Source organism: Vanacampus margaritifer, chromosome 4 (genome assembly GCF_051991255.1).
Source record: "Vanacampus margaritifer isolate UIUO_Vmar chromosome 4, RoL_Vmar_1.0, whole genome shotgun sequence".
Classification (NCBI taxonomy): domain Eukaryota; kingdom Metazoa; phylum Chordata; class Actinopteri; order Syngnathiformes; family Syngnathidae; genus Vanacampus; species Vanacampus margaritifer.
Window position 1 is genome coordinate 25,754,373 of NC_135435.1, and position 23,385 is coordinate 25,777,757.

The following is a 23,385-nucleotide window of genomic DNA, read 5'->3' on the forward strand; positions in this document are numbered from 1 at the left end:
TATGTTCAAGACAAGCTAAACATTTTGAGGTTAAATCAGTGAAGTTGTCCACACAGTTCACACACAAAAACCTCATGTTCACAAAAAGGTAAGTACACAAACACAAAACCCTGAATCACTTTCACAAATGTTTAAACACAACAACTTTTAGCTAACGGAAGTAGTGTTTACGTGAGGGGAGGGATGAAACCATTAACAGCACAGTTTACATGTGCTTAAAATATATAGAAATAATAGATATTACAGTTTTATAGTAGTGTTTAATTTACTAAGATAGTTGGAGATATCACACATCGTTTGGCACAAATTAACTTAAATTTGAGAGCGTGGAAGTTTAGTGTAGTGGTAAGGCTTGCGACTCTTTGACCAATGTTCATTTTGCGAGTGGGTTCGAGACTCGTTTTGGGCAAAATCCTTTCAGGCACTTAATATGATTTATTTCATTTGAATGTAATAGTATATTTTTTTTTTGTAAAACTAAGAGTTGTTTTGAAATTTGTGGGCAAGGTAAGTAAAACGAGAACATTTGGTTGCCAAAGGCGAGGCTCGAACCCATTCACAAAATGGACATTGCTCGGGAAGCTGTATGGTTTACTACTACACTGGACTTGCGCTGTCCAGTCACCCTATACAAGTTAGACCATCTTATGTTTTCTAATACATCTGCCGTGTTCGTTTTCTCTCCAACTATCTCACTAAATTAAACGGCTAACGCTACTAAAAACTGTAATATCTATTATTTCTCCCCAAAAAATGTCAAGTGGCTTTTGCACTGTGAGAATTCTGAAAAGAACGATGAAGCACATGGTAGTACAAGAATCTTTGTTTATTTAAGGCTACATTTAAAATTTTAGATGAAATGGATGCCTTTCATTTGCCAAAACTGAAGTGTCATTGAGGCATTAATTGACACACATGATATGTATTTACAGATGGAGGCATAGGAACACACGCAGTCACCATTAGGCAATCCCATGATGCACTGCACCAGCATCCCATTGAGAGTCTCAATCAGTTTTCTTACAATCCAGTGCTTTAGACCAGGGTTTCTCAAACTTGGGTCAGGGGACCCCCCAGAGGTCCTCGAGTCGTAGCTTTGGAGTCGGCAAAATAATTGCCAATAAATTATGATGTCATATCACTGAAATAACCTACATATGAGACTGGCGGAAAATAAACAATAAACCAATTACTTGTCCCCACCTTAACATTGCAGGATTTATATATGACTTTCTTTCCTTGTTAAACTTGACTAAACGTTTGTTAACGTAAAGACAACCCCCCCACCCCCACCCCTCCCCCCAAAAAAGACTTTATTCTTATTTTTACAACTTTTTTTTTAAATTGTAAAATTACCAGTTTTCCTCAAAAATAGTCAATTTTTTACTTCCTCTACCATTTACGGGTACACATGAACACTAGAATTTATTTAATCAAGCGTACTAAACAGCCTCACCTTGGTGTTTTTTCATGTGTTGCGACAGTCCTGAATGACAACTAAAACTGGTGCTGCACAATGAGCAGGAAAAATTTTTTTCTCCCGTGTGTGTCCTTGTGTGTGTCATCAGATGTCTTTTAGTAGAGAAGCTTTCACCACAGACTGAGCAAGTAAAAGGTTTCTCTCCAGTGTGCGTTCTCCTGTGAATAAGCAATCCTGAATGATCGCCAAAACTTTTCTTGCAGACTGAGCATGACAATGGTTTTTCCCCAGTGTGTGTTCTTGTGTGTCGTATTAAATTCCCCTTCTGAGTGAATGTTTTACCACAAACTGAGCAAATGAATGGTTTATCTCCAGTGTGTGTTCTTGTGTGGGAAATCAAATGTCCTTTTATTGAGAATCTTTTACAACAGATTGGACATTTGAAGGGCTTCTCCCCCGTGTGCGTTCGTGAATGCCTCTTCAAAGTCTCCTTTTGAGAGAAATTCTCACCACAGACTGAACAGGTAAACGGCTTCTCTCCCGTGTGTGTTCTCAAATGTTTAACCAAGGCTGGGCGAGCACAAAAACACATGTTACAGAATGAGCATGAATATGGTTTTTCACCAGTGTGTGTTCTTGTGTGCGTTATGAAATTTCCCTTAACAGAGAATCCTTTCCCACAAACAGAGCAGCAGAATGGTTTCTCCCCAGTATGGATCCTCAAGTGTCTGATTAAAGTATCCTTCAGTTTGAAGCTTTTATTGCATACTGAGCAGCTGAAGGGTTTTTCTACAGAATGAACCCTCAAGTGTCTTTTCAGTGTTGACTTGTCACCAAAAGTTTTTCCACACTGAGAACATGTCATGTGTGCGCTGTCAGAGTGACATGTCACATCACTTTTAGAGTGTTCATTGTCAGTATCAGGAGAGTGTGGCGTTGCATCATCAGTATTTGATAGTGGAGCTAAGATGTCTGCTTGTAATCCGCCACAGTGGTCTCCATTACCTTCTGTTGTCATATGTTGACTTGCGCTGCTGCTTAGAGATTTCGCCCCTCTGGTCTCCTCACACTGACCTTTGTCTTCATCGTCTTCACTTTTGACAATGACACGAACCATTGGGAGGGCCAGCCCTTGATGCTGCTTTCCCGAGTCTTGACTGCTCCACCCTTTCTCCTCTTTAATATTTGGGGGCTGAGGCTCTTCCTCCTCCACCCTGGAGCATAAAGGACTCCACTCCTGGTGCGTAGGGGGAAGATCTTCTCCACAGACCATTGCAGCACAAAAAAATACACACAAGTCAAACCACATTTAATTATATATATATATATATATATATAAATTTAAAGTAATATTACCGTGTATGTATACATGGATTTTCAAGTAAGCCTCTTTATCATCGTGTTTACATTTTCTAAACTTTTTTTTTTTAAAGCCACACACACACATATTTCTAAAATGTATTTTAAACCATTATCATCAATCTATTTTCTGTATAGCTTTTCTTCATAAGAGTGACCTTCAAGTGACCTTTTAGGAGGAGAATAAGTTAATGATCAAATACAACGTGAACATGCGTGAGGAAGAAGCGACCAAACCTGCTCTATTGAACACGTCCAGTAGTTGACGCTGTCGCTCGTTTTCCTCTTTTGTCCGAGAAAGTTCTTCCTCGTACTCTGCTATGGTTCTTTCGAACACTGCAAATATTTCTTCAACTGCCGCACTTAGTCGCCGATTCAACAACGCTCTCAGCGTTTCTACTTTACACATTTTCACACGATGATCGCAACACTTAGTCACACTTGATCTTTGCTTAGTGCTAGGTTTGAGGTTCCTAACTGTAACCGCTAGCAAGGTACGCTAAGCTAACTGGATACACGAGCACCGAGTTTAGCCGGACTTGGTTTTAATAAACATCTTTACTTTGTTATAAGCTAGACATAAGTACAGATAAAAACTCGAACGGTAAAAATGAGTCAAAACACGGACTTCTTTACACCGACTTGGCAGCGTCTTTCCCTTGACCCATTTTCTATTTTCGGCACGGCAGACAAGACAAGGAAGACGGTTAATTTCGAGAACATTACCGCCTCCCTCAGTTGTGGAGGTGTCATGACAAGAGAGGATGCCCTTTGCTTTTGCTTTTTTTGCACAGTGTAATCACACATCATGGTTCCATTGGAGAATGTTTGAAACCTCTGTCTCGGGGAACCTAAAAAATTGAACCTCTGTCTCGGGGAACCTAAAAAATTGAACAATCTAACTTCCAAGTGGTTTAAATTTCGAAATATCTTTTCCACAGCAAATGTCAACTGTTTCAAGGTTATCTGTCAATATCCTCAACTCTTTATTAAAAAAATGTCTTCATAGCTATTTAAATGTACACTTTGATATTCAGAGTCTTGAAGTCAGGTGTCCTTTTGATGACAAAACTTGATTCCAAACAGCTATATATTAAAATAAGTCACATTGTTCCAAGCTCAACAGTGAAGAGTGGCGCTGTTGTTACAGACATTTCTCGAAGTCTTCACGGATGATAAAAAATCTTCAGCTTCATTTTATGCTGCTCTTCTCACCAACACAAGTTTGAAGTAGACTCCGGAACTAATTCTTATGTCAGTTCACCTTTTTATGATTAATTCATGTGGTGTGTTGTCATGTGCCAAAATAAAGCAGCACCAAATCCAAATGTTGTGTTGCAGACTGAGCAAGGAAACGACTTTTTTTTAGTGTGCGTTCTTGTGTGTGTTCTCAAATGTGACTTTTGAGAGAAGGTTTTACCGCAAAGGGAACACGTAAAAGGCTTCTCGCCAGTGTGTGTTCTTGCATGTGCTTTCAAAGAGCCTTTCACAAGGAATCCTTTCCCACACATCGAGCAAGTGAAAGGTTTCTCACCAGTGTGTCTTCTCATGTGTCGAATCAAAACGGAATGATCGCTAAAATATGCGCCGCAGACAGAGCAGGAAAACGGTTTCTCTCCTGTGTGTGTTCTTGTGTGTGTTGTCAAATTTCCCTTGTGCGCAAATGTTTTACCACAAACCGAGCAGATGTACGGTTTCTCTCCTGTGTGACTTCTCATGTGTCTTTTCAGATTGCTATTGTCGTAAAATGTTTTGTCACAATGAGAACATTTCCAGTGCTTGTTGTCTATGTGACTTGTCTTATCACCTTTAGAGTGTTCAGCATCAGTGTCGGGAGAGCGTGGTGCTGTGTTGTCACTATCTGATACCGGTGCTAGGGGGCTGTCTGTTTGGGATCCTCCACAGTGGTCTCCATCACCTTTTGCTGTCATGCTGTGTTGACTTGAGCTGCTGGTCGAAGGTGCCTCCCGTCTGTTCTCCTGTGAAGTGTGACTTTTGTCTGCAGCCTCTTCACTCTTCACAATAACACGAATCAACGGCAACTCCTGCTCTTTTGGTTGCTCTTGCTCATCTTCCTCTTTAACGTGGGGTGACTGTGGCTCCGCCTGCTCCACCATGGAGCTGCACTCTTGCTGCTCAGGGTGGAAATCTTCTTCACTAACACCTGCAGGACACAAGAAGACACACAATGTTATGGAAAAGAAGCCACCCAACCCAACCCGTGGAACCAATCCTCAGCTATTTACTGAAAAAGTAACCTCACCATGTTCGCCACGAGATGCATACATACAACATTTTCGGTGGCAGCAATCTGAGTCTGAGTACCCAATAGGAATGCTAATGCTGCAGATGCCATGTGATGATGATGATGATACTGCTTGACACACACAAAAAAAGCTAAATCAAGTTACAGTGAAAAGTAAACAAACCTTCTGCACGTAGTCCATCTTGAGACTTGAAAACAGCTGCCAGTAGTTGACGTTGTCGCTCGATTTCCTCTTGTTTTCGACAAAGTTCCTGCTCATACTTCGTTACCGTACTTTCAAACGCTGCAAATATCTCTTCGACAACCGCGCTTAGTCGCGCGGCAACCAACGCCCTCAGCATTTGTACCTTACACATTTCACACGATATTCACCACACTTTACACTCACACTTGTTCTTTGCTTCTGATCAAGCGTCTTTTTTCACAACTAGATGGTTAAGCTAGCTTGAGCGTTACGCTCAGACGAGTTTTTCCGCGCACGAAAAATCACCAATGTTAACCCTCAGCTACGACTAAAATGTCTACAAAATAAGAAACAACGCGGTATTTATAGGTTTTTCATGTCAATGTTTTGTCATTTTTTAAATGTTGCAATCTTGCTTAAAATAAAATAGCTGTTCAAAATGGCTACCATTGAACACGCATGCGCACAATATAGTCCTGTTTTACAGATAATAAAGCGTCTTTTCGGAATAAAAGTGCGTCTTTTCGGAATAAAAGTGCAATATTACAAGGGCAAGGCTGTATGTGTTTTTTTAAACTAATACAGTATGATTTTCTTCGATTGTTCTTTAACATCAAACGATTACAATTTATTTCGAAAAATAATGTATTCTCGTTTGATTTTGATCACAGTAAAAATGTCAATTTTGTTTTTGTGAAGATAAAGAGTATTTTCTTGAACACAATATTCTCATAACATTGCATTTCTTCCTCTACTTTTTCGCTCAACGTCTTTTTTTTTTTTTTTGTAGTAAGCGACTTTTTAAATTTTTATGTCTGTCCTTGGAAAAATTGTACTGATGATCCCTATTCCATAATGTACAAGTAAAAAGATTAGACACATTGTTTACTGAATATTTCACTTGCATCTATGAAGAGTGTGTTCCAGCAATCATTTGATTTTATTGCAGTAAAAAACATTTTAATATACAAGACTTCTATATAAATTACAATGTTTGTAAAGAAGACATCAGCTTCTACTGTAAATGATGTAATAGCATCCATCACATCATCCTGAATTATGATACATAATTTAGATGTGCTTGTGAATTTCATTATGAGTGTTAAGATACTAACTCTGGAAAAATTCAAAAGTATGTTTGCTAAACAAGGCGGAAAGGTTTTTTATTTTATTTTATTTTTTAAATTCACATATTGTGGCATTTCTATGTCGATAATTGATCCGTGATGGTCTAGTGACTAGTGAGTCTCCAACTGATAATTTTTTATTAAAGGTTTTAGACAACAGGGCAAATGTAATAACTGCATTAAAAAACACTAAATCACTAGAATGTATGTTCCTCTGTGTATTCTAATACTGTGGCCTGTAAAATACATAGGAATATACGTTTTAAAAGAAATACAATTATTGTGTCCAACAGGACCTCAGGTGACTGAAATGATCTGATTATATCTCATACAAACGTGCTTTGGGTTTTGATTCAACACATCACATCCCTCCAGTGTGTGTTCTTATGTGTGTTATTAAACTTCCCTTAACAGAGAAACGTTTGTCACAAAACGGACAGGTGAACGGTTTTTCACCAGTGTGTCTTCTCATGTGATTTTTTAAGTGCGTCTTTTGAGAGAATCTTGTACCACAATCTGAGCATGCAAAAGGTTTCTCACCAGTGTGCGTTCTCATGTGTTGAACCAATGTGGAACGAACAGTAAAACTGGTTTTGCAGACAGCACATGTGAAAGGTTTTTCTCCCGTGTGCGTTCTTGTGTGTGTTCTTAGATTTTCCCTGCGAGGGAAACTTTTACCGCAAGTTGAGCAGGCAAAAGGTTTCTCGCCAGTGTGTGTTCTCTGGTGTACAACCCACGCAGAGCGATCACAAAATATTTTGTCACAGATCGAGCAGGAAAACGGCTTTTCGCCAGTGTGTGTCCTTGTGTGTGTCGTCAAATGGGCCTTCTCGTAGAATGCTTGACCGCAGAATGAGCAGACAAATGGTTTTTCCCCCGTGTGATATCGCATGTGTCTTTTCAGATTCTTTTTGTGGCTAAAAGTTTTATTACACTGAGAACATTTCAAGGGCTTGTTCACATTCCCTTTGGAGTGGTCTTCGTCAGTGTCAGGATAGTTTGATGTTGTGTCATCACTATCTGCTGTGGATTCTCTGCAGTGATCTCCATCGCCTTCTGCTGTTATGTATTGACTCGAGCTGCTACTTTGAGGTTCTGTCCCTCTGCTGTGCTCACTTGGACTTTTGTCTTCATCGTCTTCACCTTTCACGATGACATGAATCACCGGGAAGTCCAAACCTTGAAGCTGCTCTCCCTCCTGACTGATGCAGTGCTGCTCCTCTTCCTCCTTCACGCAGGGAGGCTCTGTGAAGCAGATCTTGATACCGTCACCATCATCCATTGTATATGTTGCTGTAAACAATGGCAAATCTCAACATTAAAAGTGACGGTCATCAAGTGGTAATATGACAATGACATATCAAAATGGCAACAAAACAATGTAGTAAAAAGTAAACAAACCTGCTGTAACACAACTTGAAGCTTTTCGACAACAGCGTTGACGTTGTCGTTTGTTTTGTTTGACAAAGTTCAGTCTCGTATTCGGTATCATCAACAGCCGCAGTTAGGCTCTCAAAATGTGTAGTTCTCACATTGAAACGTCTGCTGTCGTCTTTTCATCCATTTCATTTACATCACTTTACACTCACATTTGATCTCCGATTAGCGATGTGATGCTAACTTATGCTTCGCTGTGTTAGCAGCTAGCAAGATAAGCTAAACTGGAGAATCTTCGAAGTGATTAGATACCAGTTTGGATGGACTTTAATAATTACCAATTTCCCCTCAGCCTGCTATACAATAGAATTACGCAGTGAAATTAGAAAAGACTGTCTGCTGGCCGCAAAAACGCAGATGTAACTATAAGATAACAGCTCCGTCTTTTTTGATGGTAGCTGAATGTGCAGCTCACTGAGTACGGCAACTCCACTTGGACAAGCTATGGGAAAGTTGATTCGTTCCAATTACAATTATGTTCGGGTGGCAAAATCTCCTTAGCCAAAGGTTCCGCTTTTAGGTAATAGGGACAATATTAAATATTCTTTACACGGGGTATAGTTACTTCAACTTACTTGTAATACATTACATAACAATTACATTATTTAACTTAAACTGTATATAATATTTAACTTACATGTATTTCATACATTGTGGAGTTGTTATTACATGAACAGATGGTGAGTCTCCAGCAAACAAACAACAAAAAGTATTTTTTTTTTAAAAAAAATACAAAAAAATCCTATTTAAAAAGTTAATAAATAACAACTAGAACATGGTGATGACTGCAAATACTTTTTCATCGCAACATACTTTTTGTGTTTGGTGGTGAGCCGTCAAGATATTCCTAAGGTAAAATACAGTACAGGCCAAAAGTTTGAACACACTTTATTATACAATGCATTTGCTTTATTTTCATGAGGTTACTTTGTAGATTCCCATCAAAACTATGTATGAACTGATGTGTCGATATGACCTTAACACACAAAAAGAGAAGGTGAAATAACTAAAAATATGTTTTATATTATAGATTCTAAAAAATAGCTAAGCTAAAAGTAACCAAAAAGTAAAGCTCTGGTTACTTTTTTGCATACTTTTGTCATTCTTACCTCTGGGAACTCCTTAAAGACTGTTGGAAAACCTTTTCAGGTGACTACCTTACCTAGAAAACTCCAAATGTGTTTGTTAGTTGTCATAGTTTTGATGCCTTCAGTGAGAATCTACAATGTACAGTTGTGAAAATAAAGCAAATGTATTGAATAAGAAGGTGTGTCCAAACTTTTGGCCTGTACTGTATGTAACACTGGCTACAAAGAATAAGTCTTCATTTGCGGTAGGAGAAAAAAACTGAAGACATGTGAAACATTTATATTTTAAAAATTCAACATTGGTTAGTTGTTACACATGTTCCATATAAGGTAATGGATAGTGAGTTTCAATCAGTTTCTTGACAAGCCTTTTCATTTCAGCAACATGTCCAATGAAAATTCAGCCAAATTGAATTTGTTTTCCTCCATAAAGAATATAATACAGTAAAGAAAACAATGTCACACTGGTTAGTACATCACAGCCTATTTTAGCAGATCATATGTATAATACAAACGTAGTATATAATTCAAACATATAAAATCAGTTCAATTCCTTTTACATAATTTACTGTACATGTACTGTACACAGTATCTCCTATCACTTTTGTTTTGTACTAACACGGAAACTACTGAAACCTTACAATGTACAGAACACTTATCAATGTAGCTATGGCACAAACTTAACCTAAGCATTATTACTTACTGTGTGTTCTCATGTGATTATTCAATGAAGAATGGTAACTAAAGCTTGTATGGCAGATGGAGCAGGTAAAAGGTTTTTCTCCAGTGTGTGATCGTGAGTGTGTTATCAAATTTGTTCTTTGAGTGAATCTTTTGCCACATTCTGAGCAAGCGAAAGGTTTCTCTCCTGTGTGTGTTCTCATGTGCTGGACCAACCCGGACTGAACTCGGAAATTTGCATCGCAGACTGTGCAGGAAAATGGCTTCTCTCCAGTGTGTGTTCTTGAGTGTGTTCTCAAATTTCCCTTTCGGGAGAATCTTTGACCACACACTGAGCAAGAAAAAGGTTTTTCACCTGTGTGTGTTTGTGTGTGTGCTACCATGGATTCCTTTCGAGAGAATCTTCTATTGCAGATTGGACAAGAATAAGGTTTTTCCCCAGTGTGCGTTCTCATGTGCTTGACCAACAATGCACGCACTCGAAAACTTGTGTTACAGATAGAGCAGGGAAAAGGTTTTTCTCCAGTGTGTGTTCTTGTGTGTGCTATTAAAGTTGTCATTTCAGATAAGCCTTTCCCACAAAATGAGCACACAAATGGTTTCTCTCCTGTGTGAATCCTCATGTGTCTTTTCAGATTTCTCTTGTTGACAAAAGTTTTGTCACATTCACAACACGTCAAGCGTGCATTGTCAGTGCAACACGTCGCATTACCCTTGGCGTTTTCATCATCAGTGTCAGGAGAGGGCGATGTTGTGTCATCGTTATCTGACAGTGGAGTTTCGAGACTGCCTGCTTGTGATATATTTTCACATTGGCTGCGTTGGAACTGTGAGGAGTGAGGCTCATCATCGTCATCTTCACTCTTCACGACGACACGAATCACCGGGAAGTCCATTGCTGGAAGTTGCTGACTAATGCTGTGTTCATCCTCTTCCACTTTAACGTGAGAGGGATATGGCTCCTCAGGCTCAGGCGGAAGCTCTATTATACTGGAAATTTCTGCTGGTCTGATCCCGCAAATGTCCTCCATTGCTGGTGCTTTGATGTAAGATGTCAAACTGGAATGATAAGAAATCATATAATCATCATCATAAGGACAAGACGAGATAAGACAAGAAATTCGCTCGAGCTAGCAGACAAGTTGCAGATCACGGCAATAATAACTACTGCCTAAAACCAAGGGCGGGCAATTCAAGTAGGGGTACAAATTCTCACAGGAGTCCTATATTTTCTTGGGCAAAGGGGAGCCACTTCAAATTTGCTACACTTGCTAAAAATGATCGCAGTGATACACAGAAAAAGTCATGTGATGGCTAGGGTTTACCTTTTTAAAATGGGAGGGGGTTCATATTCTCACAGGGCTCCTGTGAGAATTTATAGTTTTACAGTAAGAAGTTACACACATGGCGATGATTTCTTCGTCATGGGTCGAGTCGGTCACATTTTGAAAATCGTTGTTGTCCACACCGCTTTATGCAGACTTAATGATAAAATAGAAACATATAAACATTTATATTAGAGAAGTGGACAGACCTGATCTATGTGTTCTTTTAGTTCGAGAAAGTTCCTCGTCGGACTCTCAGACTGTTTCGCTAACTTCCGCGTTTCTTTGGTTGCGGCCAGCTAGCAGGCTAAACTAGCCTGTGGAATTTCAGACTGCATCTAATCGAGTTTACCCCAAAGAGTAAAATTAATGCTGTTCAATCAGTTATGTGAAATAAAAACTTGCTCGACCCCCCCCCCCCCCCCCGAACAATAACAAGATTTGACAACATGGTCTGTCTTGTTTCAAGCGCATATGTAGCTAAGCCGAGACAATACTACTTTCTACGGCAATTTCACTTGGACAAAATACATTGTCATGAGATATTCCTCCGAGTAATTAAAACACAGCATAGAAGCGGCGATAGAGTTATGTTATTCCATTATGTAAAATATTAACCAATCAAAAAGATACATTTTTTAAATAAACAAATATACAATTTTGTATGAATAACATATAATATAATAATATATAATACAGCCTATATAACTACGACCACACCACTAAGGGGGCGGGTGGGGCGCACGGACCCATTCTAATATTCGAGACGTCATCGAGCAGTTGAGGAAATGAGGAAACAACCGTGAACTTTTAATTGATTTGATTGAATGAATGATTTATTTTTCATTAAACAAATCAATTGCAAACTTTACATTCATCAGTTCAGAGGTCAGTATATTGCCTTTTAGTATGGAACCTAAAATTAATATTTTTTTAGGTCAGTATATTGCCTTTTCGTATGGAACCTAATTTTTTTTTTAAATAGTAACTGTAAAAAAAAAATCAGAATTATTTTTGAATTACATTTCAGTCTCATAGTAATGTACATTAGAGAAATGAGAGAATATGTCTGGCTCTTTTCTGGGCATATTCAATCGATCACCTCGCCAAATAGTAACAGATTAGCAGTCATAAACGAGGATAAGTAATACGGTTGATGGCTGGATGGATTTAGACAGAATCTTTGTGACAAGATCATGCAATTTCATTATAAAGTTTCTTACGGTGTAAGATTTATTTACATTTGAACAGGGATGTGTATTTTTTACATACACTACTTTCTTCATTTGATTCTACAACTGGTGGCGTACGAGAGATGACATTCAAGCATTTATGAATTTGTATCAAATGTTTCTTTTCTCAATGAATTAAAAAATATTTGAAGTGGTATAAATTTAATGTATACATCACATCATGACATAGCAGACCACATCTACAAATGTGCTGTACAGCTGAGCTGGGTTAGCGATTATGTACACAGCATACAGTCTTTGTGTTTATACTGATGCTATATCACAACTTTGATAATAGCCGTGTTTGGATTGGAATCACTCCGGTGAGTTTGCCATTTTGAAGTGGTGGTCAAATATGTATTGAGCACGGTTACAGTACATTAACCTACAATGCATGAATAAGCGATGGTCAAGCCCCCCCCCCTTCCCCAATCTTGCGACAATGCAAAAAATACAAATAAAACGAAGACCGAGAACAGCGGGAAATATCATACAAATGTACATTAAGTGTTTTCTTTGGATTCTTATTTTTTTTTAATACTTGTCTGAAAAACAATGTTGTTAAATATTTATTACCAATGTCTACCAACTACCGTTGATCTGGTATGTTGTATTTGTGCAACTGTAATAAGCTAATTAACAGCACATTGAGTCATGTTCACAAAGTCTTTTTCTTTTGTTGATGACCGATGAGTGAACTTAAAATCACTATACTGTGTAGTGTTACCAAAAAATAACCATTAACTTTTTTAAATCACACAAACTTGAGCAGCAGCAGTGTGTGTTTTCATGTGTTTCCTCAGTGATGAGCGATCACGGAAGGTGGCGTCGCACATTGTGCAGGAAAACGGTTTCTGGTCTTTGTGTCTTCTGCTGTGAGTACTCAGCGCTGAGCGATCGCGAAAACTCGTGTGGCAGATTTTGCAGGGAAATGGTTTCTCTCCGGTGTGGGTTCGGTTGTGCGCTATCAAATATTCATTTTCGGAGAATCTTTTGTTGCAGAATGAGCAGGCGTAGGGTTTTTCTCCGCTGTGTGTTCTTGTGTGTCTAATCCAAGTTGACCTGTGAGGGAATCTTTTACCACACACCGAACAGGAAAAAGGCTTCTCGCCAGTGTGTGTCCTCATGTGTATCATCAAAGAAGCCTTTCGGGAGAACGTTTGACAGCAAACTGAACAGGAAAAAGGTTTTTCTCCTGTGTGGGTTCTTGCGTGTCTTATCAAGTGTCCCTTTATAGAGAAGCTTTTACCGCAGTCTGCACACATAAAGGGTTTGACACTTGCGTGACATCTCATGTGTCTTTTCAGATTCCTCTTCTTTTCAAATGTTTTGTTACATTCAGAACATTTAAGTTTTTTCATGCCCGTGTGACATGTGGCATCGCCTTTAGCCTGTTCATCGTCGGTGTCATGGGAGTGTGATGGTGCGTCGTCGCTATCTGATAGTGGAGGTAAGAGGCTGTCTTTAGATTCTCCGCAATGGTCTCCATCTCCTTCTTCATCATCATCACCACTCTTTACAATAACACGCTTAAGTAGCATTTCCTCCTCCTCAAGTTCTTGAAACGACTCTCCCTCCTGGCCGATGGTGCGTTCATCCTTTTCCTCTTTAACGTAGGGAGACTCTGGTTCCTGCTGCTCCACCCTGGAGCTGGATTCCTGCTGCTCAGTGGAGATGTCTTCACTGACGACTGCAGGACACAAGAGGACAAGCACACATGGTTTGGAAATGTCAAGGCTTGAGTATATCTTCGCTTAAGTGTAGAAAACATAACAGAAACGCAATAAAAGACAAGAGAAGGTGAAAACTCATAGTTAGTTGGGCTTGAATTTTTTTACGATAGACGTCGTATAACATTTACGTTATTGTTCAGGTCTCAACATATTCATACTCGACTAATCGTACATACACCTCTAATATACAATAGTTACATCGAATCGTACCTCCAGTGATTTATCGATGATATACCAACGCGTGAACGGAGGAAGTTAACAAACCTGCTCTGGTGAAAGCATCCAGTAATTGACGTTGACGCTGGTTCTCCTCTTTTGTTCGACAAAGTTCCCCCTCGTACTCTGCTATCGTACTTTCAAACACGACAAATATTTCTTCCACGGCTGCACTTAGTCGCTGATTCAACAACGCTCTCAGCATTTGCACTTTACACATTTTCACAGGATCGAGTTCAGCTTTAGCGGCGCGTTGCTAAATTCCACGTCCGTCTTTGTTCGCAGCGAGCACACTTAAAAAGCTTGAGATGCTTCAATGTAACACGGAGGCGAGTTTATCGCGACACGAATCATTAATTATATCGACGATGTTCGAAATAAACGAACTGAAATAACCTCACAAGCACGCGAAGGTAAGAAGAACTTTAGTTAATTTATCATTTACGCCATTTTGTTTGTAGCCACCTGAAGTTAGAAAATCAACTACGGATAGTCCCATTGGACAAATCAGTGTTTTCGTAGCATCGTAACTTTAGTCATTGTGATTTGAAAACACACTGAGAGCTATACGATGTACATAAATCGCCACCCACATACTTATAATCATACAGGGTGGGACAAAAAAAGTAAGTGAAAACAGAACGACTAGGGGTAATAAGGATGGAAGGTGAGAAGGATTAAGGAAACAAGGATGTATGGAATGAAGGGAAAGGGACGCGATGAAGTGAAAGAGAATGGAAGGAAGGGTGAAACTAGGATGGTATGAAAGAAAGGAAAAATGATGGAAAGAAGGAAGGGAAAATAAGAATGATAAAGTAGGCAAACGTGATGAAGAATGAAAGAAAGTGATAAGGAAGATAAGGATGAAAAGACGAATGGAAGCGAGGGAAGAGGAAGGATAAATTAAAATAAAGCAAGTAGTACTTCATCCTCTTGGTAAAAAAAATGAAATAAAAAAGTTTTGCATTCAAACAATACAAGTAATCATTACAGAAACATATCAGATGATGCGCAAAGGAGACACTAATCAGCTGGAAGAACAATCTGCATTTATTTGATAATGTTTTTCTTCAGTCATATCATTAAACTTAACTACATGCAGAGATTGAGGGGGGGGGGGGCATTTGTACATTTCTACCCTCTGATAGGTGCTGCTGGAGTTTTGAAAAACTAAACAGGACTCTCTAATAATGCCTTTTTTTTAATTCAGCTTGTGATTTTGGCTTTTTGAATGATTTAATATGGCTTTTTTGGAGATTCAAACCCAGTTTTCAGGTTTGCAAATATTTTTTTCAAAGTTTTGAGAACGTTCAGAGTTGACAGGTTTCAAAAACGGGAAACAAATCAATGCAAACAAATTTTTGTGTAATGTAAACAATTGCTTAGTCATACAAAAATGTTTTCGAAGATTCAAACCCTTATTACGAGGTTTCGAGTATTGGCAGGATTCTGATTCCATACTCTACTTCCACCCACTGGTCTTCAATTGTCATTAATGAATTAATTATTGGCCTGCAAGTGTTTATTCTGGATAATTCCTTCTTTTTTTACACCACATTTTCTATCCCCTTCATTACATAATTGTATTGATGTTTGTATTTCTTTTTTATTTACATTTGTGCACGTGTTAAAATTTCAGAGTTTCTACTCTTGTTCACTAGTCGTATTACTGCACTACAATTACTAAGATTATTATTTGAAGGGAGATTGTTTAAATGATCATTTGGATGTAAATATTGTAAATTTGCAATTGACAAACACGTCTTGAATTTAAAATGATGCTGCATATTAATAGGATGGTGTTAGTTACATAATAGGTCAGGTTAGGTTGAAATTTAATGGACACTCGACTCAGACTTGCTTGATTTTTGACAACTTGAGACATGTTTGAAACTTGAAGGTTTCCGTGACGAGACTTTCATGTGACTTGCACATATGCTACTTGCAAAATGTTTGCGATATTTCACCTTCAAGTGAAATTTCAGAATCAAACTATAATGCACTGTAAAGGTGAACTTAATCTGACCTTGTCAAAACTTTTGAATGCACATGTACAACCGGCTCTTAATAAAGAGCCAGACGGTGACATTCACCACAAAGTTTAAAGGTTATTGTGAGTTTTAGGTTCATCCTGACATTTTGTGTAGTGTATATGACCTACTCCCGACTCACATACATTTCATACAACGGGTGGTGTCAAGGAAGTAAGTTGAAGTGATAAATTTAGTCTGACTTGTTAGTGGAGGAAGTTACGTACATCTGCACTTACATTCTTTCAAAATCAAATAATTGTAAGATTAATTTGAAATTACATTCAAGTTTTGGATCATAGTTTAGCATATTTACAGTTTAAACTATTAATATAGGCAATTAATAAAAAAGTAAACATTTCCAGGGAGTGTACAAATTGTTCATGATTTTTCTCTTAAAGTTCCCTATGTTGAGGAAATACATGTGAAAGAGCTTCTAGTGTTCCATTTTATTAACAGTCCTTCATTGACTGCTGGTGTTCTCCCCAGCACACTTGTGTCTGTCAACCTGAAACTTGTGCATAAATCTTTTATCACACACACTGCAGCCAAAAACTTTCTCCCCGGTGTGTGTCTTCATGTGTGTTGCCAACGCCGAACGAACCCGAAATTTTTTGTTGCACACGGAGCAGGTGTACGGTCTCTCTCCAGTATGCGTTCTCGAGTGTATGATCAAGCTTCCTTTCTGAGTGAATCTTTTGCCGCAAACCGAGCAGGCGAAAGGTTTTTCTCCAGTGTGCGTTCGCATGTGTATCATCATTACTGAGTGCACCCGAAAACTCGTGTTGCAGACTGAGCAGGTAAAAGGCTTTTCCCCAGTGTGTGTTCTTGTATGCGATATCAAATGTCCCTTGTGAGCAAATCTTTTATCGCAAAACGGGCAGGTAAAAGGTTTCTCTCCAGTGTGCGTTCTCATGTGTGTAGCTAGAGCGGAATTATCGCGGAAACTTTTTGTGCAAAGTGAGCATGTATATGGTCTTTCTCCCGTGTGTGTTCTTGTGTGTGCCACCAAACTCGCCCTCTGAGAGAACTTTTTGTCACAAAGTGAGCAGTCAAAAGGTTTTTCTCCTGTGTGACATCTCCTGTGTCTTTTCAACGTGGAGTTGTCGCTAAAGGTTTTGTCACAATCAATGCATTTAAGATGTCCACTGTCGCTCTGACACCTCACATCACCTTTAGGGTCATCGACAACAGGACAGTGTGACGACATGTCGTCGGTGTCTGATCGCGGAGCTAAGAGACTGTTTGCTCGGGATCGCTGTTTTTCGCTTCGGATGTGTTGACGCTGCGAGGAGTGAGGCTCGTCTTCATCTTCACTCTTCACGTGGACCACAGTCAATGGGAACTTGGCTATGTCAGCCTCCTCCTCCTCCTCTTTAATGCAAGAGGGCTCAGTGTCATCCTGCTCCTCCCCAGGGCTCCACTCTTGGTGCTCAGGGAGAAGATCATCTTCACTGAAACTTTTCGGAGGTCTACCTCCACCAACGTCCTCCATTGATTGAGCATCTACAACAAACGTCAAATCTTAAAATGTACATTGCAATAATCAATCAGCATTATTTACATGACTATTTACAGACTTGAGGTCCAGGCAGTGCTGGGATTAAATATGACTTCAGACTGCATTTCATCCATTCATTTTCTAATCTATACTGTGTGTCCATTATGATCGCAGGATAATATGGAGACCATCCGAGCTGTTTTTTGATAGAGGGGTGGGGTACACCCTGGACTGATCACCAGCCAATCGCAGGGCAAATATTGATCATGCTTTATCCCTTTTCACCATTCATTCCATCCTTTGAAGCATTTCATCCTCCTTGATTCCATCCGCATTCATCATTTCTTGATTTCACACGTTCACACTTTGAGTTTCAAAACCCAATCGGAAGATACAGAGCAAGTAAGAGTAAGAAGTGAACCAACCTTCTCTGTTTGATCCAAACTGAGGCTTGAAAACAGCGTCCAATATTTGACGCTGTCGCTCGTTCTCCGCTTTTGTACGACAAAGTTCGTCCTCATACTCTGTGATCGTTTTTTTTAACACTACAAACACTTCGTCAATAGCTGCACTCAATCGCTGATTGAGCAACGCTCTCAGCATTTGCACTTTGCACATTTTCACTCGACAATCACAACACTCAATCTTTGCTTTAGCGATGTGCTGATTACTTGAGCGTCTCTTTGTTCGCAGTTAGCAAGCTAAGCTAGCTAGAGGGACCCTCGACCGATTTACGGCAGGAAAATAAATAATGTTTGACAGTGTTATACGAAAATAAATACATTCGGAATACAAATGTAACGACTGTGTAATGGACGCACAACACTAACATGAACAACCACGTCGTCTTGTTTGCTTTTGTTAATGCTAATGTTAGACCTCGTCCATTCTTTTCTTCTTTGTCTCTTTTTGCAACTTCTTTTTCTGTTTTTTAAGGAAGGCACACAAACTGGATTAGCGCGTTACCGCCACCCATTGATTTACAACGATTACTGCCTTAGTTTACACGTGAGAGGAGTGACGAGAAGATACGGCGCTCATCCCTCTGTGATAAAAATAAAAATAAAAAGGAAGACATGTGAGTGGGATAAGTGACAAACCTGTTATGGGTAATTTAGCTTGAGGCTGAATTGTAACCAGTAGCTGAAGTTGGCGCTCGTTCTCCTTTTTTATTCGTTAAAGTTCACCCTCGTATTACGTTTGCGCTTACGCTCTTCCGAATAAACTGAAGTGAGAGGAAAACAAGGTAGTCAACCCAAAGACCTGTCAATAATATTGTGGCAGTCTTCTGTGGGAATTAGATTTTGCTTGCCTTCGTGAATCATTGCGCATGCGTATATTGACATTAACGGCAGACGGCTGGGAACAAAACACTTTCGAACGTTGGTATTATTGAAGCCTACATAAACGCACCAACTAACTGGCCTATGATGACTTAACATTAACAAACATTATTTAGCTATACCATGCATAGTATACCTTTGTTGCGTTAATATTAGCAAACACTCCCTGGTGCGGTAGTACGCCTTTAAACTTAATTTAATATCCTTTATTGAAATATATTATTTCATAGTAAGACGGCGTAAGGAAACCTCCACGCCTGAGGGAGGCAGTAAAGTTGTAAAATATACTCGCTGTTTTGTCTGCCGGAAATTACAACTAAGTCAAGGAAAAGACGGAAGCAAGAGGACGCTGGTGCGGTTTAATCCATGTCATCGCATTTATTGTAACGCCCTTTGTTATTTATTGTGTCAACATATTCTCCCTCTCCGGATAAACTTGTGGCAGTGTTAGTAGCTTCTCTTGCTAGTTTCACTTGCTAGGTTAACAACATATCGCCAAGCGGATCTCAAGTGTTTCGGTTGTGTATGTGTGTGAAAATGTGCGAAAGAATAGTTGGAGAGACTCTCTCGTGCTGAGGTGAACGGGCGTCACCATCAAAAACTGGATGCTGTTTTCCAGCCTGATGCCGAATTACACGGAGCAGGTTTGTTCACTTACAAGTACATATTACACAACTTCCCATTTTGTCAGAAACTCAAAAGTTTTCAGTGTCCTTATTGGACAATGACGAAGATGATCATGTGTTTTTTCTTAGGATCATCGTTAACTTAAAACGGGCACGCTTTGTATAGCATGTCACTAGTATGCTCTCACGGGAAAAAAAAATATGCCACAGTATTCTGGTTGGGAGTCACTTATCCACGAACAATAAAAACATGACCCTGGATGGTAAATCTGCAATTGCTTCGATTCTAACTTGCAGGTCAAAGTCAGAAGGGTACAATATGTTAAACTATGAGTCTTCAAATTGCTCTATAAATGTGATTTCATGTTAAACTACACATTAAGACCAGAGATGTTCGATACCACTTTTTTTTTTAGACCGATACCAGTACGATAAGCCACTTAAGCTTCAATATAACTGTGACGACGGATAGAAGAGCTAGGAAGGGGCTTATTGTACTAAAGCCCAGATGAAGACTAAAGCAAGCGCATACAAGTCACTATAAAGTAAAAAAACAAACATTGATTGTATTTTCAATCATGGAGGCAGCACTTCATCACCAATTCACTTAATAATGTGTGTGTGTGCGGTTTTGTACAGGGCCCTGTGTTGATAGGCTAGTTTATTGTTAAGGATGAGGTGAGTTTATTATTGACTTTCCCAAACCGTGTGTGTTTTTCTTCTTGTGTCCTGCAGACATCAGTAAAGATCTTTACCTTGAGCATAAGGAGTGGAGCACCTTGATGGAAGAGGAGAAGCCAGAGCACCACCACATTAAAGCGGAAGAAGAGCCAGATTCCCGACACGTTAAAAATGAAGAAGACGAACACAGCATCAGTCAGGATGGAGATCAGCTCCGATGTCTGGACGAGGCTGATGTCTCCAAGTTTCTAATCACGGTTGTGCCTATGAAGAGTGAAGATGGCGAAGAAGATGATGATGATGGAGAGCACTGTGAAGCATCTCAAGCAGGCGGCCTCTTAGCGCCACTATCAGACAGTGAAGACCTAATTTCACACTCTCCTGACACTGGTGATGAAAAAACTGAAAGTGATAAGAGACGTCACACTGACAACACTCGCTTCAGATGCTCTGAATGTGACAAAACGTTTTATGACAGTAGTAATCTGAAAAGACACCAGAAACGTCACACGAACTTCACAGACTTCAAATGCCCTCAGTGTGACAAAACTTTATATGACACGTCAACGTTGAAACGGCACATGAGGGTGCACACTGGGGAGAAACCATTCAGTTGTTCATTTTGCGGCAAAAGTTTCTCTCTCAGGACAAACTTTATAACACACACAAGAACACACACTGGAGAGAAGCCATATTCCTGTTTGGTGTGCAATGCAAGTTTTAGTGTCAGTTCATTATTAGTCCAACACATGAGAACACACACTGGGGAGAAACCTTTTTCATGTTCAGTGTGTGGTAAAGGATTCTCTCAAAAGGCAAGTTTAATAACTCATTCAAGAACACACACCGGGGAGAAACCTTTTGCCTGCTCAGTTTGCGGCAAACGATTCTCTCAAAAGGGACACTTTGTCAGGCACACAAAAACGCACACTGGAGTTAAACTTTTTACATGCTCTGTCTGCAATACAAGTCTAAGCAGTCATGCAGTATTAAGCAAACACATGAGAACGCACACTGAGAGACCCTGCAGCTGTTCATTTTGTGGTCAAACATTCACTCAAAAGGTCAATTTGTTAAGGCATGTACAAACACACACTGGTGAAAAGCCTTTTGCCTGCTCTGTGTGTGGTAAAGGATTTTCTCAAAAGGCAAATTTGATGACGCACACAAGAATACACACCGGAGAAAAACCTTACATCTGCTCAGTCTGTCAAATAGGTTTTCGGGATCGTTCAATATTGGTTCAACATATGAGAACGCACACTGGTGAGAAACCTTTTACCTGCTCAGTCTGCAGCCAAACATTCTCGCAAAGGGCAAATTTGACAAGACATAAAAGAAGACATGGTGGAAAAAGAAAGTCTTTCTGCTCAATGTGTAACACAACTTGCAGCGATAGTTCAGGATTGTGTGAACACGTGAGAGGACACACTGAAGAGAGTATATAGTGTTCATTCTGTTTTCCGTATACACAATAAGTAAATATACAATCTAAACAATATGTGGTGTGCAGTAATTTAGTATGATGTACTAAAGTTATCGTTCCTTCAAAAAATCTTTCTGAATAGCGTTTCAGGATTTTTTTACTGCACATACTTTGTATTTAAATAAAGTCAACACAACTTAATCGTGTCCTTTCTTGTTTGGATAGCTACTTTTATGCTAATTACATATTTTACACTGTGCTATACTGGGATACTCTGAGGGAGAAATAACCATGCAGTGAATGACAAGCAACTCATGGATCATTTAACAACGCAGCGATGCTATATCTAATACATCAATGCAACATCCAGTACTTAAAACCAAATGTACAAATGAATTGTTGGTCAATTACTACATTTTTAGACTATTATATGTTCTTTTTACCTAATCTCGTGTATCAACACACAAACTTTGAACTTGTCTGTTGACCGCAGACCTACCTATATAATATGTTATAACAATAAATTATAATCTAATTTACTGTACAATAAATATCTAATCCAAAATGTTTGCATGCCGAACACCAAAACCGAATGTGTTTTGAGTCCATTGCTGTTCCGTAAGAGTGATCGCTTTACGGCGAATGCGTAGTTTAGATTAGTGACAGGCTGACAGCCAGGTAATCACAAAGGTTACATAAAAGTTAGTCAGATAAACCCATGTTGTTGCGGTCATTACTGGTGACATGCCAAGTTATTCTCATTCTGTCATTTGATAACACACATACGATCACACACAGGCGAAAAGCCTTTTTTTTTTTTGCTCCATCTGCAACACAAGTTTCAGTGATCGTTCAGGATTAGTTAAACACACAAGGACACACACTGGGGAGAAACCTTTTATCTGCTCATTTTGTGGTAAGAGATTTTTCTATAAAGGGACATTTGAAAACGCACGAAAGTATCCACACAGGGGGAAAAAAATTCTCCTGTACAATGTACGACAAAAGTTTTTGTGATCGTTCAGCATTTGTCCACCAAACGAGAAAACACTCTGGTGAGGAAGTTTTCAGTTGCAAGTTTGTGCGAAGAAAGATTCTCTTACAAGTATCAAGTGGACAAACACACGTGTGCTGGCGAGAATAGCAGCAGTCACGAAGCTGCAGTGCTTTGAATAAACTCAAGACTGACTCACTTTGACAACACAATCATCAGTGCGCTAGACATTGTGCAGTTTGTTATCACGTGCCAGATTTATCACATTTCAATTTTAGACGTTCTGCACGGCTCCCGGGTACTGACATGGAAGCAATCAAGTATATTCAGAATGATACAAGTTAGTGCATGCTATCATTGGAGTTGATGGTTTAGTTTTTTTGCCTATTTTTGATCTTAACTACAAATTGAAATATGAAAACTGCATTGTGTTTGAGCAAAAAATAAAGTTACTTTTTTTTACCAATTGGAAAGGAAAATAATGAATACTGTGTTCCCATTTAGACACTTTGAGGTTGATTGATAATAACACAATGCTTTTGGTGAAAATAAATATTCCACGGCCGGGAAGCGGAAGTAACAAAATAAAAGCTCTAGGGCTGTCTGTGTTTGTAGTGTCATATGTGTTAAAAAAAATAAGGGTGTAGAAAAATCGACTCTTGGACATACATTAGAGATAAAAACTACCTGAAATATTAAACACGTCAGAAGAACTT

General features: G+C 39.2%; 5 protein-coding genes across 8 annotated transcripts; 1 reads left to right on the forward strand and 4 right to left on the reverse strand.

The window, feature by feature from the left end:
- Nucleotides 1-807: 807 nt before the first annotated feature.
- Nucleotides 808-5,689, reverse strand: LOC144051025 (uncharacterized). Of its 2 annotated transcripts, none has more exons than XM_077564776.1 (3): nt 5,209-5,689; nt 4,698-4,943; nt 808-2,677 (listed from the first exon to the last, which is right to left on the reverse strand). In XM_077564776.1, exons 1-3 carry the CDS (start codon nt 5,399-5,401, stop codon nt 1,443-1,445), a joined length of 1,674 nt encoding a protein of 557 aa, XP_077420902.1. In that variant the 5' UTR covers nt 5,402-5,689; the 3' UTR covers nt 808-1,442. The 2 variants fall into 2 exon arrangements, with proteins under 2 accessions (XP_077420902.1, XP_077420901.1); XM_077564775.1 differs by having other exon boundaries at nt 4,587-4,943.
- A 461-nt stretch (nt 5,690-6,150) lies between these two features.
- Nucleotides 6,151-8,996, reverse strand: LOC144051037 (uncharacterized). Of its 2 annotated transcripts, none has more exons than XM_077564789.1 (2): nt 7,758-8,996; nt 6,151-7,601 (listed from the first exon to the last, which is right to left on the reverse strand). In XM_077564789.1, the coding sequence occupies exons 1-2, from the start codon at nt 7,846-7,848 to the stop codon at nt 6,718-6,720; spliced, it is 975 nt and encodes a 324-aa protein (XP_077420915.1). In that variant the 5' UTR covers nt 7,849-8,996; the 3' UTR covers nt 6,151-6,717. The 2 variants fall into 2 exon arrangements, with proteins under 2 accessions (XP_077420915.1, XP_077420914.1); XM_077564788.1 differs by having other exon boundaries at nt 6,151-7,649.
- Nucleotides 8,997-9,145: 149 nt separating this feature from the next.
- On the reverse strand, nt 9,146-11,289 carry LOC144051038 (uncharacterized). 2 transcript variants are annotated; one of them, XM_077564790.1, is made up of 2 exons: nt 11,097-11,289; nt 9,146-10,621 (listed from the first exon to the last, which is right to left on the reverse strand). In XM_077564790.1, the coding sequence occupies exon 2, from the start codon at nt 10,591-10,593 to the stop codon at nt 9,577-9,579; it is 1,017 nt and encodes a 338-aa protein (XP_077420916.1). In that variant the 5' UTR covers nt 10,594-10,621; nt 11,097-11,289; the 3' UTR covers nt 9,146-9,576. The 2 variants fall into 2 exon arrangements, with proteins under 2 accessions (XP_077420916.1, XP_077420917.1); XM_077564791.1 differs by lacking the exon at nt 11,097-11,289 and adding an exon at nt 10,888-11,054.
- A 946-nt stretch (nt 11,290-12,235) lies between these two features.
- On the reverse strand, nt 12,236-18,515 carry LOC144050342 (uncharacterized). The gene is made up of 5 exons (XM_077563496.1): nt 18,025-18,515; nt 16,570-17,604; nt 14,514-14,533; nt 14,117-14,324; nt 12,236-13,809 (listed from the first exon to the last, which is right to left on the reverse strand). Exons 1-5 carry the CDS (start codon nt 18,215-18,217, stop codon nt 12,869-12,871), a joined length of 2,397 nt encoding a protein of 798 aa, XP_077419622.1. The 5' UTR covers nt 18,218-18,515; the 3' UTR covers nt 12,236-12,868.
- A 593-nt stretch (nt 18,516-19,108) lies between these two features.
- Nucleotides 19,109-21,876, forward strand: LOC144051031 (uncharacterized). Its single transcript, XM_077564781.1, has 2 exons — nt 19,109-19,586; nt 20,304-21,876. The coding sequence occupies exon 2, from the start codon at nt 20,351-20,353 to the stop codon at nt 21,695-21,697; it is 1,347 nt and encodes a 448-aa protein (XP_077420907.1). The 5' UTR covers nt 19,109-19,586; nt 20,304-20,350; the 3' UTR covers nt 21,698-21,876.
- Nucleotides 21,877-23,385: the final 1,509 nt, after the last annotated feature.